We start from the raw sequence: 22,669 nt of genomic DNA on the forward strand, positions 1-22,669 counted from the left end.
AATCAGTTCAACGGACTAACAATAAGAAGTGTAAATGTGTATTAAAAAGTGTAAAAAAAAAAATAGAAATATGTGTTTTTCTTTTCCTCTTGTGTGCTTATTATCAATCCACTGGGCTGATAATAGAAAGATCGTATCTAAATTAGCATCAAATCCGTGCTAAATACGTACTTTCAACCGTACGAGAAACCATCCGATGCGTGAAGCCCCTAGTTTATTGTGATGATTTTTCCCATTAAATTGATAAAATATTATAATAATACAAGCTCTATTCTGCCTTAAGATCAATTTTGATGAATGGTACTCCCTCCGTCCCTTTTTTTGTGTCCAGTATTTCATTTTGGGTTGTCCCTTAATAAGTGTCCATTTTGTAAAGTTAGGGGGTAAAAGTTGGTGTATTGTCTATTTTGTCCCTAAAAGTAGATTTTATTTTGAAAAGTTAGTGAGTAAAAGTGTAATGATGATGGGTAAGTAGGGAAAGTGGAGGAAAAAGTTGGTGTGAAAGATGTAATGATGATGTCTTTTTAATAAGTTGGAGTTACGAAGCAGGACATTTAAAAAGGGACGGAGGGAGTAATTAACTTCTTCATTTGTTTTATTTTAAATTTTGTTTGTTATTTTCCATTGAACGTTTGACTATTCAGAAACTATTATTAAATCTGATAGGAAGCTGGAGACATGTGGAAAGCAAAGGTACTCAATGTGGTAAAAGGCTTATGGTGACAATTCAAATTTTGAATTGTGTTTTACGAACCAAACTTAAATGGGGAGCTTGAGAGCTATCATGTGCTTATGTGAACGGGTCTTTGGTGCTATCCCTGTGCTTTGAGCAAGAATTGGTGTTGCATTCTTAAGAGAAAAAAACACAGGGGACTAACTGAATGAAAAGTAAAAGGTTGAAATTATGTAGACCCAATATGTAAAATTTTTGATGGACTTCGATTGGATTTGACGAGTAGAACGAGATAACCGATATAATTTGATCAGATCTAATTACGCTTGGCCGTGCCTTCAGGAACGGGCAAGGCGCTAGTATTAACTATCCCACAATGGTAAAATATGCCACTTCTCATAAAAGTATCATGACAAAATTTAAAAGATCAAGGACGTCCGCCGTGTTTGTCAATAAATAAAAAGAACAGAAAAGATGATGGACCTGTTTGTAATCTCACCCATCCTACATACAAAAAATTGGCGGGGTTTCATAAGAATTGAAATTAACTTCACTGCATTATGCAAAGTTACTTCCTTAAATATTAGAGAACTAATTAGCATTCGAAAAGTTAAATAGAAAAATGGCACCCGCTTTAATATATCACAAACTTTATTCTCTACATAACAAAACATTCATTTGAGGAAAATACTCAAATACTACTAATTCACAAAACTACGAAAAAGGGAAAAAAAAAAAAAATCTTATTCAAACAATTACTAATTAACTGGGTGAGATTCTAACAACTACTATAATTGTATCCCAAAAGACGAATCTATTTTTCATTTGAGAGGATGAATAAATATTTTGTAATAAAAAAGTAAGTAATAAGAATTTTATTGTTAAAATTTTCAATAAAAAATCTCTATAGCTTAGTGTTTCTTCTTCATTTTTCAAAAGAAGACATACTCTGTATCTGTTTACTTTTCATCCATTGTGTATGTAGCATTATTGCAAAAGATATATACTCCCTGTTTACTTTTCCTCCAATCATAATCCACTTGCATTCCTCATCTACATTTTTCACTTTTGTATTAGGAAAGTGAATTTAAAAGATTTTTTATTTAATTTCCTGACTGTGAGGGAAAAAAGAAGAAGGGTGAGTTGAAACAAGAATATTTTCTATATCTATAAATGCAAGGAAAAAGTGAAAAAATAAAGGGTGCGTTGGATAATCTGTCTTCTATTTTCACCAAAAGCAACACACCAAAACGAATACAACATGAGAGAGAGAGAGAGAGAGAGAGAGAGAGAGAGAGAGAGCGTGTGTGTTACCTGATTGTCAGCAGCTTGTTTAGAGAGAAAACTAACGGAAATTTGAGAGATAGAAAGGATTGCAACTGCAATAGATCTATCTAGCTAGGGGTGACACTAATTAACTATGTTGGCGAGATGTTTGTTGGCCTCCGGTCAAAGAAAATTAATCGCTTTAATCTTTAAAAAATTGTAAATATCGCCAGAATCAACGCCGGCATATTGCAGCATATACCCTTTTGATCACAGATCGTGTCGTTTCCGTATCAAAATATATTTCATATTGTGTTGTATTCATATCAAAACATATTTATAAAACTTGGAGATAACTAGTCCACCGTACAATAGTGGTAATAGTGGTAAATACTGAGTATGGTTGTTTAGGGACTGAATTAAGTGTAAGTCAATTAATTTCTAAGTTAATTCAAGGAACGAGACTTGTTTATGAAAACTAGAACTAAAAAAAAGGAAGCCTAGAGTTCGGAATTTATCAGAAACAAGTTATGTGGAAAACTGGTTTACTATTCAAGTCAATTACGATTATTGCTGGGGCTTACAATCTCTATCAGTAATCGCCAATGAAATTATTAATTCATCAATCGGCACTGACGTACTATCCTAGGCTTGGCACTACTTGTCTCTCCTAGCGTAATCAATCTCAATCGCACGAATCGCAAACTTCAAACACCATTGCTTGATTGTATATCGCAATTGATTGTAGATACGAATATACATAGGACTATTTAAACCAAATTATATAATCATGAAAAGGGTCCTTATCATGCAATCAAAACTTGAATGTATAAAAACTAGAGCTCATATAAGAACAATGTTACTTGAACAATAGCTTCTTCTTCTTCTCTTTTTTTTTTTTTTTTTGAGAACGGCAGAATAGAATATTTTAGGGGAAAAAACTGAAATAGTCCCTATAGTTAAGTATTTGTGTCAATTTGGTCCCTGTAGTTGTAATTGGCTCGATTTACACTCTGTACTTTTCATTTTGTTTCAATTTGGTCCAATTACTAACTTCCGTTAGTCTGCCGTTAGTCCTTTAAACAACAAAATCATATGGCTCCCTTTTTTGGGGTTAAAATAGACTCGTTTGGCTAAATAAGACAACTGGCTTATTTTTTTATCCTTATTGAATTTTTTTTCGTATTTGTTAGTTTTTCGTCAATTTTTTTGGGGTTATTGCATCGTCATGACGAGAGGAATCTAAAAAGTAAAAAATTATGATAGAAATTCAATTTTTTTTAATAAAGACGAAAAAATTTGCTTATTGGCTTATTTTTGTCTTTATTCAAAAAAATTAAGTTTCGATCGTAATTTTTTACTTTTTAGATTCCTCTTGTTATGACGATGCAATAATTCCCAAAAAAATGACGAAAAACTAATAAATACAAAAAAAATTTGAATAAGGACAAAAAAATAAGCCAGTTGGCTTATTTAGCTGAATAGGGTTACTCATTCGCCTATTGCCCTAATATACCTCTGAACCAAAACACAGCTCATTCTTCCATTCTCCATTGATAAGGAGGCACTAGGGAAGAAATTTGGTTATAATTTTCTACAAAAAGTTGTCATCGAATTCAGCATTTTCATGATCAGCCATGAGGCATCATAACCACTGATATTGTCTACATGTTCAACTTGTGGACAAATACTGAGATGCCTTATTTTTCTGCATAATACTGAAAATGCATATAGAACCATGTTCAAAAGTCACAACATGATATAGATCCAAAAGTTCATAACATGATAAATAACCATGTCCAAAAGTCAGAATATTATATAAACTCAGTTTTAAATTTACCATGTCATAACCTAATACATAGACATAACAAACCACTCAACTAGGTTATAATAAACCTAACTTAACGGCCCAAGTGGTTACAAAAAATAATGCCCTGTCATTCCATTCATTTTCCTACATTTGGCCCATGCATTGATTCCAAATTAGGAATGTTGAAAAATAAACCTAAGCCAATTTTTTCGTCTTTATTCAAAAAAAAATTGAATTTTGATAATAATTTTTTACTTTTTAGATTCTTCTCGTCATGACGATGCAATAACCCTCAAAAAATTGACGAAAAACTAACAAATACAAAAAAAAATTTGAATAAGGACAAAAAATAAGGAAGTTGGCTTATTTAGCCGAATGGGTTTGTTTTAACCCCAAAAAATGGGGCCATATGATTTTGCTATTTAAAGGACTAACGGCGGACTAACGGAAGTTAGTAATTGGACCGAATTGAAACAAAATGGAAAGTACAGAGTGTAAATCGAACTAATTATAACTACAGGGACCAAATTGATACGAACATTTAAGTACAAGGACTATTACAGTTTTTTTTTCCAATATTTTATTAATCAATTGCAAGGATTGCAATAGATTTAAGGGAAAATTTCACGTAGGCACCTGACATTTTACACAAATCACACATGAACACCTGACTTTTTTTAAATTTCATATAAACACTTGAGCTTTCTAAAAACTCATCAATTCAACACCTGACCTTTCTTAAATTTCATATAAACACCCGAGCTTTCTGAAAACTCATCAATTCAACACCTGCCGTCACCCCTTCGTCTAAAACCAAACGGAAAAAAAGTTAAGTGCTCCAATTTTTTTTTTTGAATCAGTGCGAAGATCTTATTTTTTTAATCATTTTATCCTAAAGAATCATAATTAATTTTTGATTCTAAAGCTCTCGTTAGTTAGCCCTAAGAAAGTCGTAAAATCAAATATCTCTCAGGGCTAACTAATGGGAGCCTTAGAGTCAAAAAATTAATTATGATTCTTTAGGATAAAATGATCAGAGAAATAAGATATTCGCACCGGTTTAAACAGATTGAAAATTTGAGTACTTAATTTTTTAATCATATTTTTTAATATATAAACGGTCTATACATGGTTAAAAAATTAATTGCCCCAATTTTCAATTCGTTTGAACTGATGTGAAGATCTTATTTCTCTGATCATTTTATTCTAAAGGGTTATACTTAATTTTTGACTCTAAGGCTCTCGTTAGTTAGCCCTAGAGATATTTGATTATACGACTTTCTTAGAACTGACTAACGAGAGCTTTAGAGTTAAAAATTAATTATGATTCTTTAGAATAAAATGATAAAAAAATAAGATCTGTGCACTGATTCAAACAAATAAAAAATTGGAACACTTAATTTTTTTTCTGTTTGGTTTTAGACGGAGGGGTGATGACAGGTGTTGAATTGATGAGTTTTTAGAAAGCTCAGGTGTTTATATGAAATTTAAAAAAGGTCAGGTATTGATTGGTGAGTTTTTAGAAAGCTCAGGTGTTTATATGAAATTTAAGAAAGGTCAGGTGTTTATATGTGATTTGTGTGAAAGGTCAGGTGCCTACGTGAAATTTTCCCTCGATTTAAAGGTGCAAGAGTGAAAATGCATCACAACTCGGGTGAAGTATTCCAACAAGATTGGCACCCTAAGCCAAGCGACGACCATATGCCACTCCAGCTTAAGGAGGTTGAGGATGACAAGTAATCCACCGACAACCAACAATAAAGGAAAATACAAAGATCCTTGAGAATCCCAAGATACATCTAAAAGTCTATACACATGGAACACATCCTGAATGAAACAGCAGGTCATTGCAAAATCAGCAATAGCTCATCCCAAGCAAAAAAACAGCATAGAGTCTCTTGTTCCAACAAAATGGCAGCTTCACGATTGAAATATGGACGGACAGCATCTTCGTAGATCCCCGGAATGGATTCTTGTATGTTCGACACCCTTGATCGATATATATGTTTCTTGATCAGCATCTACACCTTAGAGATCGATTTAGGCCCTCGTAATGTTATGAAACTTTGAATCCTATCTCTCTCTTTCACCAACACCTAAATCTGATATAAAAGCGTATTTTTTTTAACTTTTAACAAGTCCCAAGCAAAGTAGAAATTAAAGCCCCAATTACCAAAAAGGAAACTTCGATGGAATTTTACTCAGCATATATGACTCTCTGGTGGTCCGGTGTTGACCCAGTGAAGGTCAGAATCTGAAATTCCTATTCACGGAAAGTTGAAGACCAGCTTTCCAACTCACTTTGAATCACCTCAATCCGATTATTTAGAAGAAAGTTGTGCTTAAATTCTGACTCGGAATTCATTCGAACTCTCGAATTTTTTTTTGTCCAACTGCCTACTGACACAGACAACACGACTCATCAAACAGTAAATTCTGTAATTGCTTTCCGAATGGAGAAATATCTACATTATTGAAACACACAGAAAGACCAATTCCTTCACTTCCAAATAGCTTGATTTACGCCACCAGGTTTGTAGCCCAACGAAACATCCTTACCTCTTCTACATGGAAAGTGAGGGTTTGAGTCTCGCCACGAGTGCGAGTACTTGGTGTGATTGTTGATGATGCCCTTTGAACTTGCCCCACCCGTATACCATTTAGTGGTACCCCTTCCCCATCCACTTAGGAGTAGGCTAGACATCTATCGAATAAAAAAAAAATAGTTTGATGTACAGTCCAACATTACCACGCTCGAATTAAACAGGAATGTTCGGGTTATAAGCGCCCTGTTTATCCGGAGTGGACACCACAACTGCATCAATTGAATCATCCTCATTCTCACCTGAAAGCTCCTCAAGCGATTTCCCGTTGGGTTCTGGGACGAGGAAAGTAAACATCATTCCGAAGAGAGACACAAAACCGAGCACAATAAATGAGTAGCTCACACCGATACCCTTGGGGTAACCTGTATCGTCCTCTTTGACATGATTGGACTCGGATGCGTACAAAAACCCAAACGCCCCAACTATGGCCCCCGCTTTTCCTGCTGCAGCCGATATTCCGTGGCAAGTGGACCTAAGGCGGGCCGGGAAGATCTCCGCCGGCACTACAAATGTTGTGGCATTTGGACCGAAGTTGGAAAAGAAAAACGTGAGGGAGTACATTATGATGAATGGAACCTTATGCAATGCCCAGTGATGGAAAGGTAGTCCAAGTGCAAACATGAACACGGACATGAAGAAGAAACCCTGCAATTGAATGACCCATCTTCCAATTTTATCGATGAAAAACACTGTAAACCAGTACCCCGGCACGGTACCGCATAGGGCAATGAGGGTTTGGGCTCTTGAGACTTTATAAACCTCTTGAATCCCACTCATATTGGCAGCCGGAGGGAGCCAATTGATTGCTGTGAATATGTTTTTCTGGAATAGATTTTGGCTGTAGAAGGCGATATCGAGTAAGAACCAACAGGTCGCAGTGCCAAGTAAGTGAAGCCCGTGGCGATGAAGAAATTCTTTCGAAAACAATCCATATTGATTGGAGGGTTCTTCGACGAATTTCTCTAGCTTGGCCTCTTCGGGGTCAAATTCCACGTTTAACACCTGAGCCATGTCCTCGGCTGCTTTTTTGGCATTTTTCGCAATAAGAGCAGTGTAACGGGCAGTCTCGGGCATCTTCATACGCCAGTAGTAAGTCATTGCAGCTGGAACGGCCCCAAACATCAGTATAATGCGCCAAACGTAGTCGGCCCAGGGCGACAGGGATAATTCGGCGTTTTGATTATAAGTATAAACATGGATCCCATGTTCTAATGCGGCCGAGACTACGAGACCAACAATTCCACTTGTTAATATTCCGAACCCTTGCATTGCAAATACGGCAGCCATAAACGATCCACGAGTCTTCTTGTTTGCGTATTCGGACATGATGGTTGCGGACAACGGGTAATCGCCGCCAATGCCAAACCCAAGCCAAAATCGGAAGAAACAGAGAGTGACCATCGTACCCCTTGCATGATGACCGAAAGAAAGACCAGAGGCGAGAGAGCATAAAATCATGAGAAGCAGGGTTACACCGTACACCTTTTTGCGACCCAGTTTGTCACCTAGCCAACCGAAGAAGAGTTGGCCAAATAAGGTGCCAACAAGGGCAACACCTGTGACGACGGCTGAAACACCGGGCGGTAACACGCCGGGCTTGGCCGCGTTGGGCAGGGTGTAGTAGATTCGGCCCAGTAACTTTGTGACGACGGAAATGCTGAAGAGATCATAGGCAGCAGTGAAGAAGCCCATACCAGCAATTACGATAGTAGTGAAATGGTACAATTGAGTTTTGGCCACATCAAGTGCATTTAGCACTTCCAATTGTTCCCTGGCCGAGCAAAAATAAAATTGTTCCCTGGCCATGGCTAGATTTTGCTGCTTATGAAATCTTCTTCCAACTGTTTCTGAATTATGAGCCGCTGGATTAGAGAAGCAAAAGGGTGATTAGAACATATAATCAACTGCTTAAATCACAAGACATGTCCTCGCTTACCAATTGAGTTATCACAAAGTTCAGAATTGTTACATTGGACGTGTTTGCGATAGCTACAGATTCAGATTTTAGATTCTAACATAAGATTTTACTATAGAATCTAAATTTTAAAAGAATCAAATAAATATGTTTATCACAACTGTGAAACTATGACTAAGCTGCAATAAAAGTTGGTATTATTTACTGCACAAAACTGAAATTTATCTTTTGTTGAACTTCAAACTAAAAATATAATCCGCAAAGCTCCAAAAGTTACTCAAACCAAGCTTTTACTCATAAATACATGTATAGAATGGTAGTGAGAGTGGTGCATGTGTAACGACCTGGATTTTCGACCCAAATTTTTTTAAGATTTACAAATTTTATTCCGGTATGATTATTCTCAGTAAATTAGTTATAAAGAATTTATTATAGTATAAATTCCATGTGTACATTTTGTGCTACATGCACCATAACTTTTTTCCAAAACAATTTTTTTTTTCTACTCTCTCTTCTCTCAGCCGCGACTCTCTCTCTCTCTCTCTCTCCATTAATTCTCTTCCTCTCTCCCCAAGCGAACCCTCCCCCTGCCCCATTTCCGGCATCCATCTCCCCTGCCCCATTCCTTGCCCACCACCCTACTCTCTCTCTCCTCTTCCCCTCCTTGCTTCCCACTCCACCCCATCTCCTATAAATACTCTCTCTCTTTTCCTATCTGAAAATTACACATCAACGACACAACCACCGCCACTGAAAATTTCGTAGAAATAGAGAAAAGGGAAAAAGCCTCGGAAACTCCGTCCGTGTTGGTTTAGGATAGAGAGAGAAAAAAATGGGTTTCGGGTTCACACCCAACCGGACCTAAATTTGGTTCACACTCCATCCCCCGAGTTCCCAAACATCACAGCAACATTACCCCTTCGTCTGAAGTCACTATCGAAGCTCTTTGTTCGGGTCATCTTCTTCCATCGGCCCAAAAATTTACTGAAACCATTCGCCGCATATTTTTAACCGAATTCGAGGTATTATAATCCCTCCCCTACCTTCTTTTAAGTATATTAAGTAATTGCATATTAATTTTATGATCCGGATTGAAAGAAATCGATCTCGACGTTGCGGGGTCGAGATCGGCCGTTCTCCTCTGTTTTATTTTTTTTCTTCGGCTGTGAACAGTGAATCCCACGAGATGGATATTGAATTTTTTGATAAAATAACACTTTGATCCTCCTAAATTATTTAGTGTACTAATTTTGGTCCAAATGTATGGCAACATATTATAATTAGCCCCTTAGTTTATTAAAGTTCCTGTTTTGGCGCCATAACATTTTCTTCTTTTATTATGACTTAAGTTTTATAATCTTATCTATCTCTTCTCTAAATATATTGTTTACAAGTTGGATTTTATGTTCCGAAATAAAAAGGACTCCAATTGGTTGTCACACGGTCGAAAATGGCCTCTTTTTTTTCCGACGTGGTACAGTGAAACCGCCTCCTGGGTTTCAATTTTTTTGTAAAAACTACACTTTAACCCTTCTAATTTTATTAGTATATTATATTGGCCCAACTAATAGTAAGTTCCTCACTTAAAACCCCTTTCTACTTTCTAATGTATTATTTCGGCCCTATTAATGTTAACAGAATTACGGTTTAGTCCTATAATTAAATAAGGTTAATGTACTGACCTGACAACGTATTTTTCGGTTACTAGTATAACCTCAAGACCCTCCGGACCCGATTGTTGATACTGAACATGTTGTGTAGGACCGTAGGATTCCTAATAAGGTCATTTTTTAGGATAATATTTTAATGTATTTAATTTAGTTATTAATCAATCTAATTTCATAAATAAGCCTAGACTTACTAGTAGTTGTACAAAATTATTTTTCTTTATAAATAAAGATTTCCTCTAATAAGATTAACTTTTTGGCCATACAAAATTAAGGGCAACGGCCTATTCATAAAAAAAAATTGTGTGATCGCATTTCTTATTATTTGTTTTAATTATTATTTCATTAATTGTATATTGCACTGATACTTGATTTGAATGCTAGATTGGACCTTAGAGACATAGGGTGGTATACGAATAGAATTCACCTAGATGATGCTAGGTAATGGATAAATCGGAAAGTTTTATTTTTAGATTGCCTACAGGCGGAATTTTGAGATGTGATGAGTTGGATGTGATAATTTGAAACTGGCAAAGTAAGCCCAGTGATGAATTGAAACTGGCGGGAGTCCAGTGATGATTGTGAAGTGGTGAATAAGATAGGCGAACCCTAGTTATGTCACGGCATGATAAGCTTACCCTTTGTTGTAGTCATTGGGATACACATTCGGTACATAACTTAGGTGTATCTACGACAGCAAAAGGAAGTGATCTCATGGGACGGGACATGGCTAGCGGTAGGGGAGGAAAGATCTCGCGGTTGATATTTTAGATCACACGTTAGGCTAATGGATAGCATTAAATCGGTTATGTGTGAAATTTCTGTTCAATTCTTCTGTATCAATATTATTTGCTTGCTAGCTGTAAAATAAGAAGGGTAGTTGGGTTAGATTATTCTACTGGGTGATTTATCACTCACGGATACGTCCATATTCTGGTAAATCGGTTGCTTTGGCAATCAATTTGCCAGAGGGTACATGATTCAATGGATGAGCAGTCAGAAATAGGAGGAATACCAGAGGCAGAGATCAAGTATGCTTGGGATCAATATCAAGCCTAGAGTCAGTGCTGAAGTTAATGTATTTTGATTAAGTAAATCTATCTTGAGATTGAAATGATTAAACCTCTATTTTGAGTAAATTGTACTTGATTAGCAAAATTTTTCTTAAAAAGTTAGTATTTTATATTGCTCCCAAAATTCCTTAAAAAATCGGGACGTTACAGTATGTGAGACTAAATAGAGAGTGAGGTACCAAAGTGAGTGAGATAGAGTTTGTGTGCTAAGAATTCTTTTTAAGTTAGTTTCTCGAAACTCAAAAGTACTTAAAAGTGTTAATTAAATAGCCCCTTTGACACTTTTAGCACTTTTGGTGGTGTAAGAAAAGTATGATTTCTCCGGAAGTAGGCATTAATTCTTGCCATACCATGTAATAGTTGAAGTCATTTTATAAGTAATCTGCATCAACATAGAACAGATTTTGGCGTGACCATTTCTGGATTTTTTTTCTTCTCTAGTATCTAAATTAGTTAGCACTCTTATCTTTGTTTTATTCAATTAATCGACAAATAGTGGCTAAAATAGCCTAAAGTCTGGCTAAAATAGCCTAAAGTCACAAGATAATACGATTGATCCTGTAAGTCCGGTGGTCTAACACAGAATCATATTCCTTAGCCATCATATACAGATTTTTAGTAGAGATATAAACATAGCCCACCCTATCTCTTTCTCCCTCCCTCTCAAATCTAGCCACCACAACTCCTCTTCTCTCTTCCCCTCCCCCTCGTGGGTTCCATACCTTTGTGCGGCGGTGGGAGGGGAAGGCCATGGACCATGGTACTATTCCGACTCTCTTTCTTTGTTTTTTTCTTTTTTCTTCCGTTTCTCTAGATCAACGACTTGTCGTCTGATCTGTGAGAGTGTTGTCTCTCGTTTTACTAGAGCTGCTAGTTTCGTCTTTGGACGAATTTTGTTACAGATCGGGGTTCTCTCAGTCGAGATTGCTTCACAATGATATTTGATCTTCAGCATTTTATCCTTACACGATGTCTTTAGCGGGGCAACTCATGGCGGCTTGACAGATCTGTAGTTTTTGGGAGTTCATTAATGCGTTCATACTTGGTTTGAGTGCATTTGATTGTTTGGGTATTTGATGTCTTTTGTCTTTTGTCTTTAACTTTACAATTTTCTTGTTTGAGACTCCTAATTAGATATTAGGCAGTTTAAAAGTGTCGCTGTTACGTCAAGTCATGCCTGGATTAAGATGAAAGACATTGATTGTCTTGTGATTTACTCGTTTTGTATTTGTTAGATGATTGTTTGGCTTTGGCCAAGTACTTTGTAACGATCTCGATCCGTTTGTATTTTTTAGACGAGTGTTGCTGGACATTTATAAATACAATTTTCTCACTTTTGACAAAAAAATATAAAAAGTATACATATTTTTAGTTGCCAAACTGCGGATGGATTTCCAATTAGAGGATTTACCATAGGCTTCACAGGATTGATGGCCCGTCGGTTAACGTAATCGTTTCGTCAAACAAATTCAAACTACATATCAAGTATTTTTTTGCAGATTTTGAAATTCTAACTTTTCAAAATCTAGAACTTCATGTAAGCAGCCCTTGATTTGACCGTAACCACTACCCTATATATTACTTCTTCCATCTTAATTTGTTTGTTCATTTTTATAATTTGGGACCTTCTATAAAATTGTCTATATGTTTCAGTGTATAATATTTTGTATATACAATATAGATCTTGTTTGATAGATCTCAATTAGGTCTATAATACGATGTTTTCAAAATTATAGAAGTATAAAACATTATGGATTGTGAGATATAGACAATTTTTTAAAAGACACGTATGTTGAAATTGGACAAACAAATTAGGACGGAGGGGGTAACTAAGCAGCCGTTGATGACGAGAATAAATTTGATTTTTCAAAGTAGAATTTACGTAACTTTTGAAAATTTGATTTTATGCGAAAGCCATTGAAAAATTATTTTACATTTAATAAACGGTTCAGATCGTTTGTGTGGGACCCATAGTGGGCCCCACACCGTGATTAGTGCACAACATATGTGCAAATATCTATGTGCGTAGCAACATTGGTAGTTAACACTTAATAGATCGACTAATTACTACCCCCATAACCTTCCCCATAAAAAAAATTAAAAAAGAATTAACCCAAGCGTAAAATGAAGATCACAATGAGTAAGTTAAAGTTCTTTAGTTATGGTATGCAGAATATGTTTAATAGTTTGTAATTAGATAGTACTAAATGATTCCTAAGTAAAAAAAATAACGTGTTATAATCACAATAACAAGAATAGTATATAACAATTAATCACTATAAAAAATCGAAATAAATGAAATAAATGCATACGTAACAAATCGAACCATAAGAAGTCCAAAATACATGAATTATAAAGTTTGTAACAAACCAAACTATGCATAACTTTACCTTTTAATGTTACACACTCAATTTTACGGTAAACAAAAGATATGCTTACGTTTACCATAATCAACGTGCATTCTCAATCCCCTCCTCATGTCCCTTAGGATAGAGTAGATTAGATTTAATGAATGGGATCGAAAAAAAATATTTTAAATAACAAGAGAGAGAGAGAGAGAGAGAGAGAGAGAGAGAGAGAGAGAGAGAGTTACGTGATTGTAAGCAGCTTGTTCGGAGAAAAAACTATCGACAATGTGTGAGAGAGCTAGAAAGGGTTGCAACTGTAAGAGATCTATCTATATGTAGTACTGTATAACTAGGTTGGCGAGATGTTTAATTGTTGGCCTACTTTTTAAAGGAAATTTAATTAATCGCTTCAATCTTTAAAAAATTCTAAATGTCCCCAGAATCAACACCGGTATATTGCAGCATATACCCTGTTGACCACTGGTCGTGTCGTTTCCATATCCAAATCTATATTAGATTAAACAATAGAATCAAAGTGATGAAGTCTTGAAAAGGAAAGTCTAGAGTTTCAAATTTATCACTAGCGCAAAAACAAGTTATGTAGTACTGTAAAACCAGTTTACTATTGAAGTCAATTATGATTCTATCAATAATCGCCAAGGAGATTATTATGATTCATCAATCGGCATAGACTATTCTAGGTTTGGCACCAATTGTCTCAAATACATGACTCATCTCGTAGCTTGGCATGACGTCTCGTCTATCCTAGCGTAATCTATCTTAATCACGCGAATCGTGGACTTAAAAGACCATTGCTTGACTGTATATCATGATTATAAATAGAATATATAAACCAAATTATATAATTATATCATGAAAATGATCCCTATCATCCTATCATCAGTATCATGCAATCAAAACTCGAATAAAAACCTAGAGTTTATACAAGAATATTGTTGTTGGGAAAAATATGCGGAATTTTTCATGAGTAAATCACGAAGGAAATAATGTAAATGCAGCGAATGTAATTAAAATGCACAAATCACAAACCAAAGGAATACAAGAAATTTTTACGTGGGTCCCCCAAAATGTGAGGTACATCCACGGGACCGGAGTTCGATTCCACAATCAACGAAGGTTTTTATAAATGGGTTTACAAGAGATACAAGATCTCACACACCCTAAGGTGTATCCAACAAATACAACAACCAAGAGGAGAAGACCTCACCAAAATAGATGAACAAAACCCTCCAATAGCAGCTGAAAAGGAGAGCCGGAAACAGAGCACAAATCAGCCCCAAATGTTGACGAAGATGATTCTGAATATTGCTTCAAGAGAAAAGAGAGAATGGCTGTCCCAATTGGTTCTCCTACCCACCGAAACACTCACACTCAGTGCACTAAGTTTTTCTTTTTTCTTTCAAAGCTGCTAACTTTTCTGATGATATTTTTTTTCCCCAAAACAGACGAAAACCGAATTAGCTTTCAGGAGAAGCTTTTCTCATCCCAACAAATCATGTGCCAAACATGTGCTCCAAATGTGTAGAATGTTCCACCAAAATTAGCCCACACAAATATAACTCTTTTGGGCCAAACACAATTATTATTGGGCTAACAAAATATTGGGCTTCCACTAAAGGAGGGAACCCAACATTCTCCCCCTTTCCGACTTAAGTGGAAGGATCGACCAAACCCGACAAAGCTCAAAATTTATCATGTTTGTCCTTAAACAAAGCTTTAGTCATCATATCCGAAGGATTATCATCCGTGTGAATTTCTCAAGTTGCAACAACTTCATATCAGGCGTGTCCCGTATCCAATGATATCTAACATCAATATGCTTTGATCGAGAATGGAAAGTGGAATTCTTGCTCAAATGCATTGCACTTTGACTATCACAAAAGATAACATACCTCTTTTGATTTAAACCCAACTCTTGCAAGAACTTCTTCAACCACAACAATTCCTTGCAAGCTTCGGTAATTGCAATGAACTCCGCTTCCGTAGTCGATAGAGCGACACATTTTTGCAATCTTGATTGCCAATTGACAGCTCCCCCTGCAAAGGTCATCAAGTACCCCGAAGTGGACTTCCGAGAATCAATGTCACCCGCCATGTTGGCATCCGTGTATCCATCCAACACAGCTTTACCATTTCTGAAACACAAACAAACTCTAGAAGTACCCCGGAGATACCTGAGAGTCCATTTCACAGCTGCCCAATGTTCTTTGCCCGGATTTGAAAGAAACCGACTAACAACTCCAACCGCATGAGCTAAATCCGGCCTAGTACAAACCATAGCATACATCAAAGAACCAACCGCTAAAGCATAAGGAAATTTTTCCATCTCCGCCTTGTCTTTTTCACTTGTAGGACATTGTTTCGAACTAAGCTTTAAGTGGCTCGCAAGCGGACAACTAATGGGCTTCGCTTTATCCATATTGAACCTCTCAAGAATCTTTTCAACGTAACTTTCTTGAGACAACCAAATTAGCCCCTTCTTTTGATCACGAGTAATTTTCATACCCAAAATTTGCTTTGCCGGTCCAAAATTTTTCATAGCAAAGGATTTACTCAACTCCAACTTCAACTCGTTGATTTTCGTAGAATTTTGTCCCACGATTAACATATCATCGACATACAGCAAGAGAATAATAAAGTTTCATCCAGAAACTTTTTCACAAACACGCAATGATCCGAAGTGGTTCTTGAATACCCATGCTCTATCATAAAGGAATCAAATTTCTTGTACCATTGCCTCGGTGCTTGTTTCAAGCCATACAAGCTCTTCTTCAATTTGCAAACAAAGTTCTCCTTCCCTTTCACTTTGAAGCCTTCGGGTTGCTCCATATAAATCTCCTTCTCTAAATCACCGTGAAGGAACGCGGTTTTCACATCAAATTGTTCGACCTCGAGATTCAAGCTTGCGGCCATACCAAGAACAACACGAATGGTGGATATTTTCACAACGGGCGAAAAAATTTCATCAAAATCAATAACTTTTTTCTGCCCAAACCCTTTCACCACGAGGCGTGCCTTGTACCTTAAATTTTTCCCATCATGCTTCAATCGGTAAACCCATTTGTTTTTCAAAGCTTTCTTACCCTTAGGTAATTTCACCAAATCGTAAGTGCGGTTGTCAAGCAAGGACTTCATTTCCTATTGCATAGCCTTAGCCCACTCATCTTTCTTGTCATGCTCCATGGCTTCTTGGTAGCTCTCGGGCTCCCCCTGTTCCGTTACCGTCACAAATTCATCGGGAGAGTACTTTCTTGAGGCTTGCTTGTCTCTAACGGATCTTCTCAACTCCGGTTGCGGTGGTGGCTCTTGATTGGTTGCTCCCCCTCATTTTCCAACTCAACTTCATTCGGAACATCAACATTTTCACCAACTTCAAGAGGTGGCTGCACATCCTCCTCATTTTCGTCATGTACCGAAGGTGAACGAATTGGCTCCAAGTCAATGAGATCACTAGCAATTTCCTCCTGTTGATCATCCTTGTTAAAGTCTTTAATTGTTTGATCTTCAAGAAAGACAACATCTCTACTCCGAACGATTTTCTTGTCAACCGGATCCCACAATCTATAACCAAATTCTTCATGCCCATAGCCAAGAAAAATGCATTGTCTTGCCTTGTCATCAAGCTTGGACCTTTCATTTTTCGGAATGTGAACAAATGCCCGGCAACCGAAGATCCTCAAGTGATCATAAGTGACATCCTTGCCCAACCAAATTTTTTTCGGAACATTGCCATTCAAAGGAACCAAAGGAGACAAATTAATCAAATCAACCACCATCCTCATTGTCTCCACCCAAAAAGACCTTGGCAATTTCGCAAGTGAAAGCATGCATCGCATCCTTTCCACCATAGTGCAGTTCATCCTCTCGGCGACTCTATTTTGTTGAGGAGTTTTCTTGACGGTCTTTTGGTGTTTAATGCCTTGGCTACGACAATATTCATCAAACGGCCCAAGATATTCACCACCATTGTCGGAACGAACACATTTCAACTTCTTCCCGGTCTCTCTTTCAACCTAGGCCTGAAAATCTTTAAACACATTCAAAACTTGATCTTTAGTTTTTAACAGATAAGCCCATAATTTTCTCGAATGATCATCAATTAATAAAGGTAACAAAATAAAGTGCATCACTATGAGATTTAACTTTCAAGGCACCACACACATCCGAATGAATCAAGTCCAATATATTAGGTTCTCTAGTAAAAGACTTGAAACGAAATGCAACTCTATTTTATTTACCGGCCAAGCAATGAACACAAGTTTTAAGAGGGGTACCTTTCATACCGGGTAAGAGCTCTTTCTTGGCAAGAACGTGCATCCCCTTTTCACTCATATGCCCAAGCCTCTTGTGCCACCATTCGGTAGAGGAGCCATCGTCAAGTGAATTTACAAACCCCTTGCTAATTTTCCCTTTTATTGTATAAAGCGAGCAAGTCTTGTTCCCTTTAGCCACCACAAGAGAACCCTTCGTGAGCTTCCATTTTCCATTACCAAAGTGGTTATTGTAGCCTTCATCATCCAACTTTTTGGTAGAAATCAAATTGAGATGAATATTCGGCATATGCCTCACATCTTTAAGCACCAACTTGCATCCAACACTTGTTTCCAAGCAAATATTACCCATGCCAACAATTTTCGACAAACCTTCATTTCCCATTCGAACACACCCAAAAATCTCCTTCATTGTAGGAAGTGAAGAAATCGGCTCTTGAAGTGACATGGAATGAAACACCAGAATCAATCACCGAATTAGTATGTTGGCTAACCAAATTGACACAACTCTCATCACATACAACCACAAGTTCACCATCGGAAGAGACCGCCGTTGTGTTTTCTTGCTTTTTATCACCATGCTTGGCACGATTTTCCTCCTTGAATTTGAGCTTTAGACATTCCCGCTTCATGTGGCCTTTCTTTTTACAATAATGACACTCTATATCTTGCTTTGACAGTGATCTTCCCCTCGAACTCCCACGGCTTTGATCACGATTGTGGGGAGTGCTACTTATACCTCGAGATCTCCCTCTTGGGTTAACAAGTGCCTCCGAATGAGAAGAACCGGGTGGATTTCCTTCTCGTCTCTTCATTCAACAAACTACTAGTAATTTGGCTCATGGAAACAACTCCATCCAGCGCCGAGTTACTAACCATCACAACCAAAGTTTCCCAAGTCTCGGGTAGAGAACTAAGAAGCATCAAATCCTGCAACTCATCATCAAACACAATCTTCATAGAAGCAAGTTGATTAACAATGCTATTTATTTCACTCAAATGTTCCGCAATAGACTTGTCCTCTTTAAATTTCAAATTCACCAATTTTTTGAACAAGAATGCTTTGTTAGTGGCCGATTTTCTATCATAGAGACTTTCCAATTTCTTCCACAAATCATACGCCGAAGTTTCGGTGGAGACATGATGAAAAACACTATCGTCAATCCAATGACGAATAAGCCCAACAGCTTTTCTATTCAAAATGGTCCAATCCTCACGTTTCATATCGATGGATTTAGCCGTATCACCCTCTATAGGCCCATGTAAGTCTCTACAATACAAGAGGTCTTCCATTTTAATTTTCCAAGTCACCCAATTGGTTCCATTAAAACTAATCATTCTACCCACATTTCCTTCCATGATTTACACCAAATTAATAAACCTTAGCCAACCTGGCTCTGATACCAGTTGTTGGGAAAAATATGCGGAATTTCCCATGAGTAAATCTCGAAGGAAATAATGTAAATGCAGCGAATGTAATCAAAATGCGCAAATCACAAACCAAACAAACACAAGGAATTTTTACGTGGTTCCCCCTAAGTGTGAGGTACGTCCACGGGATCGGAGTCCGATTCCACTATCAACGAAGGTTCTTACAAATGGGTTTACAAGATATACAAGATCTCACACACCTTAAGATGTATCCAACAAATACAACAACCAAGAGGAGAAGACCTCACCAAAATAGATGAACAAAACCCTCCAATAGCAGGTGAAGGAGAGCCGGAAACAGAGCACAAATCAGCCCCAAATGTTAACGAAGATGATGCTGAATATTGCTTCAAGAGAAAAGAGAGAATGGCTGTCCCAATTGGTTCTCTTACCCACCGAAACACTCACACACAGTGCACTAAGTTTTTCTTTTTTCTTTCAAAGCTGCTAACTTTTCTGATGATATTTTTTTTCCCCAAAATAGGCAAAAACTGAATTAGCTTCCAGGAGAAGCTTTTCTCATCCCAACAAATCATGTGCCAAACATGTGCTCCAAATGTGTAGAATGTTCCACCAAAATTAGCCCACACAAATATAACTCTTTTGTGCCAAACACAATTATTATTGGGCTAACAAAATATTGGGCTTCCACTAAAGGAGGGAACCCAACAATTACTTGGACAATAGCTTCATCTCCACCTTAGAGATCGATTTAATTAGGCCCTTATAATGTTATCAATCTTTGAATCCTATAGCTTATTTTATAGTACTTTTAACAAGTCCAAAACAAAGTAGAAAATTTCAAACCAAAAGGGGAAACAAGCGATGGAATTTTACTTAGCAAATATGACTCTTCTGGCATGGTGGTCCCGTTTTGACCCAGTGAAAAAGTCAGAGAATCAGAAATTCCATCCCAATTTGAATAACCTCAATCCAATTTCTTAGAAGAAAGTTGCGCTGAAATTACAATCGAGAAGCTGTCCAGATTCAATTCCGACACTCAAGATTTTAGAAAAGTTGTAGAGATATCTCTCGTTAATTGCATCCCGAGAGGATTTGACAGAGAATTCCCCATTACCATTAGGAAGCCAGGTCACAAAATCTTCACTAGCTAGAATCGTCTGGCAAATGGCAACAGAGTAGGTGTTGTCCAAATTAGTGACGAGACGCTCAAAGGTTAATAAGAATGCTCGATCCCAATCCATAGATAAACTCCTAAACCCATCCCTGTTTGCATGGAAGCTAAAGAGTTACTACCTATCAAACCAATCTCTAAAGAGAGAAAAACAGAAGTCGGTTGGAGAAATCCTGGGTTTTCCTCAGCAACTCTACTCACCACCCAACTTTGGTAGAAGAAGAAGGAGGAAGGAGGGAAAAAGTGCCATTTCAGATTTGACGAAAATTGAAATCCAAACCAGAGAAGATAGAGAGAGAGAAAACACAATTCGTAACTTCTTGAATCTTGAATATATCTGTCTTACTTGATTACAAATGAGGAGCCAAAACCCCTTTTATACTCCACTCTGATCTCAACAGAATGCTAGCACATGCCAGCTCAATTGACTAACCACTAATCTCACTTTAAACGTAAAGGTTAAAGATATTCAGTAAAAGACTTATACACCCTTCTAATGGCTTTGCTGTACACACCCCCGCAAACTCATGGGTATGTCAATAACCTTGAGTTTGGCCTTAAGATATTCAAAACGTGCCACAGACAGAGATTTAGTGAAGACGTCGGCTACTTGATCAAAAGTCCCCACATGTTGAACAATAAGCTGTTTGGACAACACTTTTTCCCTTATAAAATGATAGTCAATCTCTACGTGTTTGGTCCTGGCATGGAAAATAGGATTGGAAGCAAGGGCTATAGCAGAAAGATTGTCACACCATATGACAGGAAGCTGAGAAGTACAAACGCACAACTCCACAAGTAACTGTTGTAACCAAGTGACATCTGCTGCTGTCTGTGCTAGGGATCTATACTCAGCTTCAGTGGAAGAACGTGCAACCGTATGCTGTTTCTTGGCACACCAAGAGACAAGATTGGAACCAAGAAACACACAGAAACCAGTTGTTGATCTTCTATCTAAAGGATTGCCAGCCCAGTCTGCATCGGAGAAGGCAGTGAGTTGCAAAGGGCCAGGAGAAAAGGTAAGACCTTGAAGTAAACTGCCCTTGATATATCTCAGAATACGTTTTACAGCAACAAAATGACTGTATTTGGGATTATGCATGTGTTGACATGCCAGATTAACAGCAAAGGCAATCTCAGGTTTAGTAAGAGTAAGGTATTGAAATGATCCCACAATGGTACGAAACCAATGAACATCTTGAAAATCAGGATTAGGAGTGAATTGAGCAGGTTTAGCAGAAGAGGGAGACAAGCTTGGTTTACAGTCTTGCATCCCAGCTTTTGTCAACAAATCAGAGGCATATTTGGTTTGAGACAAGATGACAGAAGGGCCATGATACAGAACTTCAATGCCCAAAAAGTAACTTAAGGAACCCAGGTCCTTCATAGCAAATTTAGAGTTCAACACAGAAATCAATTCTGTAATGTAAGAAGAACTACTACCAGTGACCAAGATGTCGTCCACATATATCAAAACCAGTGTAATCTCAGTGGGAGTCTTCTTAACAAACAAAGAGGAATCTGATTTACTCTGAGCAAACCCTTGTTGAAGCAGAAAACTAGAGAAGACAGAAAACCATGCCCTTGGTGCTTGTCTTAACCCATAAAGAGCTTTAGAAAGTTTGCACACATAAGAAGGATGAGTTGGATCTTTGTATCCCAAAGGCTGTCTCATATAAACCTCTTCATCAAGAACACCATGCAAGAAAGCATTAGAGACATCTAATTGTTTGATTGACCAAGCATGATGAACAGCTAAGCTCAGAACCACCCTAACTGTGGGTTGTTTGATCACTGGGCTAAATGTGTCTGTAAAATCTAGACCTTCAGTTTGTTGATTTCCATTTGCAACCAAACGAGCTTTATATCTGGCTACGCTGCCATCAGAATGACGTTTGATCTTATAGATCCACTGACAACCAATGATGTGAGCATCTATAGGAGGTTCAACAAGAGACCATGTGCCCTGCTTGACCAGAGCCTGATACTTATTATGCATGGCTTGTTGCCATGCTGAATGCTTAACAGCGTCAGAAAAATGCACAGGTTCCTTTTCTGGTAAGGTATTGTTAGAAGCAACAACATTCAGTCCATATTTAGGATTAGGCTTAACTATTCCATGTTGGGATCGTGTGACCATGGAATGAGGTTTGGAAATGGGAAGAGACTCTGATAAAGAAGGTTGGGAGGAAGAGAGCACAGGAGGAATAACAGAAAGGTTTGGAACAAAAGTTTCAAAAGGTAGTCCTGGAAAGGAAACAGGAGTAGGAGTAGAATTGTCAACAACCGGTGACTCAAGTAAGGAAGAACAGTGAGGAACAATAGGATTTACTGGGGAAGGAGAAGAATGAGGAACAGAAGAAGAGACCTCAAGACTAGATGGACAAAGATGAGAAACATTAAAAGTTGATGGAGCAGACAAAGGAACAGGAGAAGAGATAGAAGGAGAAGTC

At 37.4% G+C, this 22,669-nt stretch overlaps 1 protein-coding gene across 1 annotated transcript; it reads right to left on the reverse strand.

The window, feature by feature from the left end:
* Positions 1-6,508: 6,508 nt before the first annotated feature.
* Positions 6,509-8,161, reverse strand: LOC131323958 (probable inorganic phosphate transporter 1-3). The gene has a single exon (XM_058355792.1). The coding sequence runs from the start codon at positions 8,159-8,161 to the stop codon at positions 6,509-6,511; it is 1,653 nt and encodes a 550-aa protein (XP_058211775.1).
* Positions 8,162-22,669: the final 14,508 nt, after the last annotated feature.

The sequence above is a fragment of the Rhododendron vialii genome, chromosome 4a (genome assembly GCF_030253575.1).
Source record: "Rhododendron vialii isolate Sample 1 chromosome 4a, ASM3025357v1".
In the NCBI taxonomy this organism is placed as follows: domain Eukaryota; kingdom Viridiplantae; phylum Streptophyta; class Magnoliopsida; order Ericales; family Ericaceae; genus Rhododendron; species Rhododendron vialii.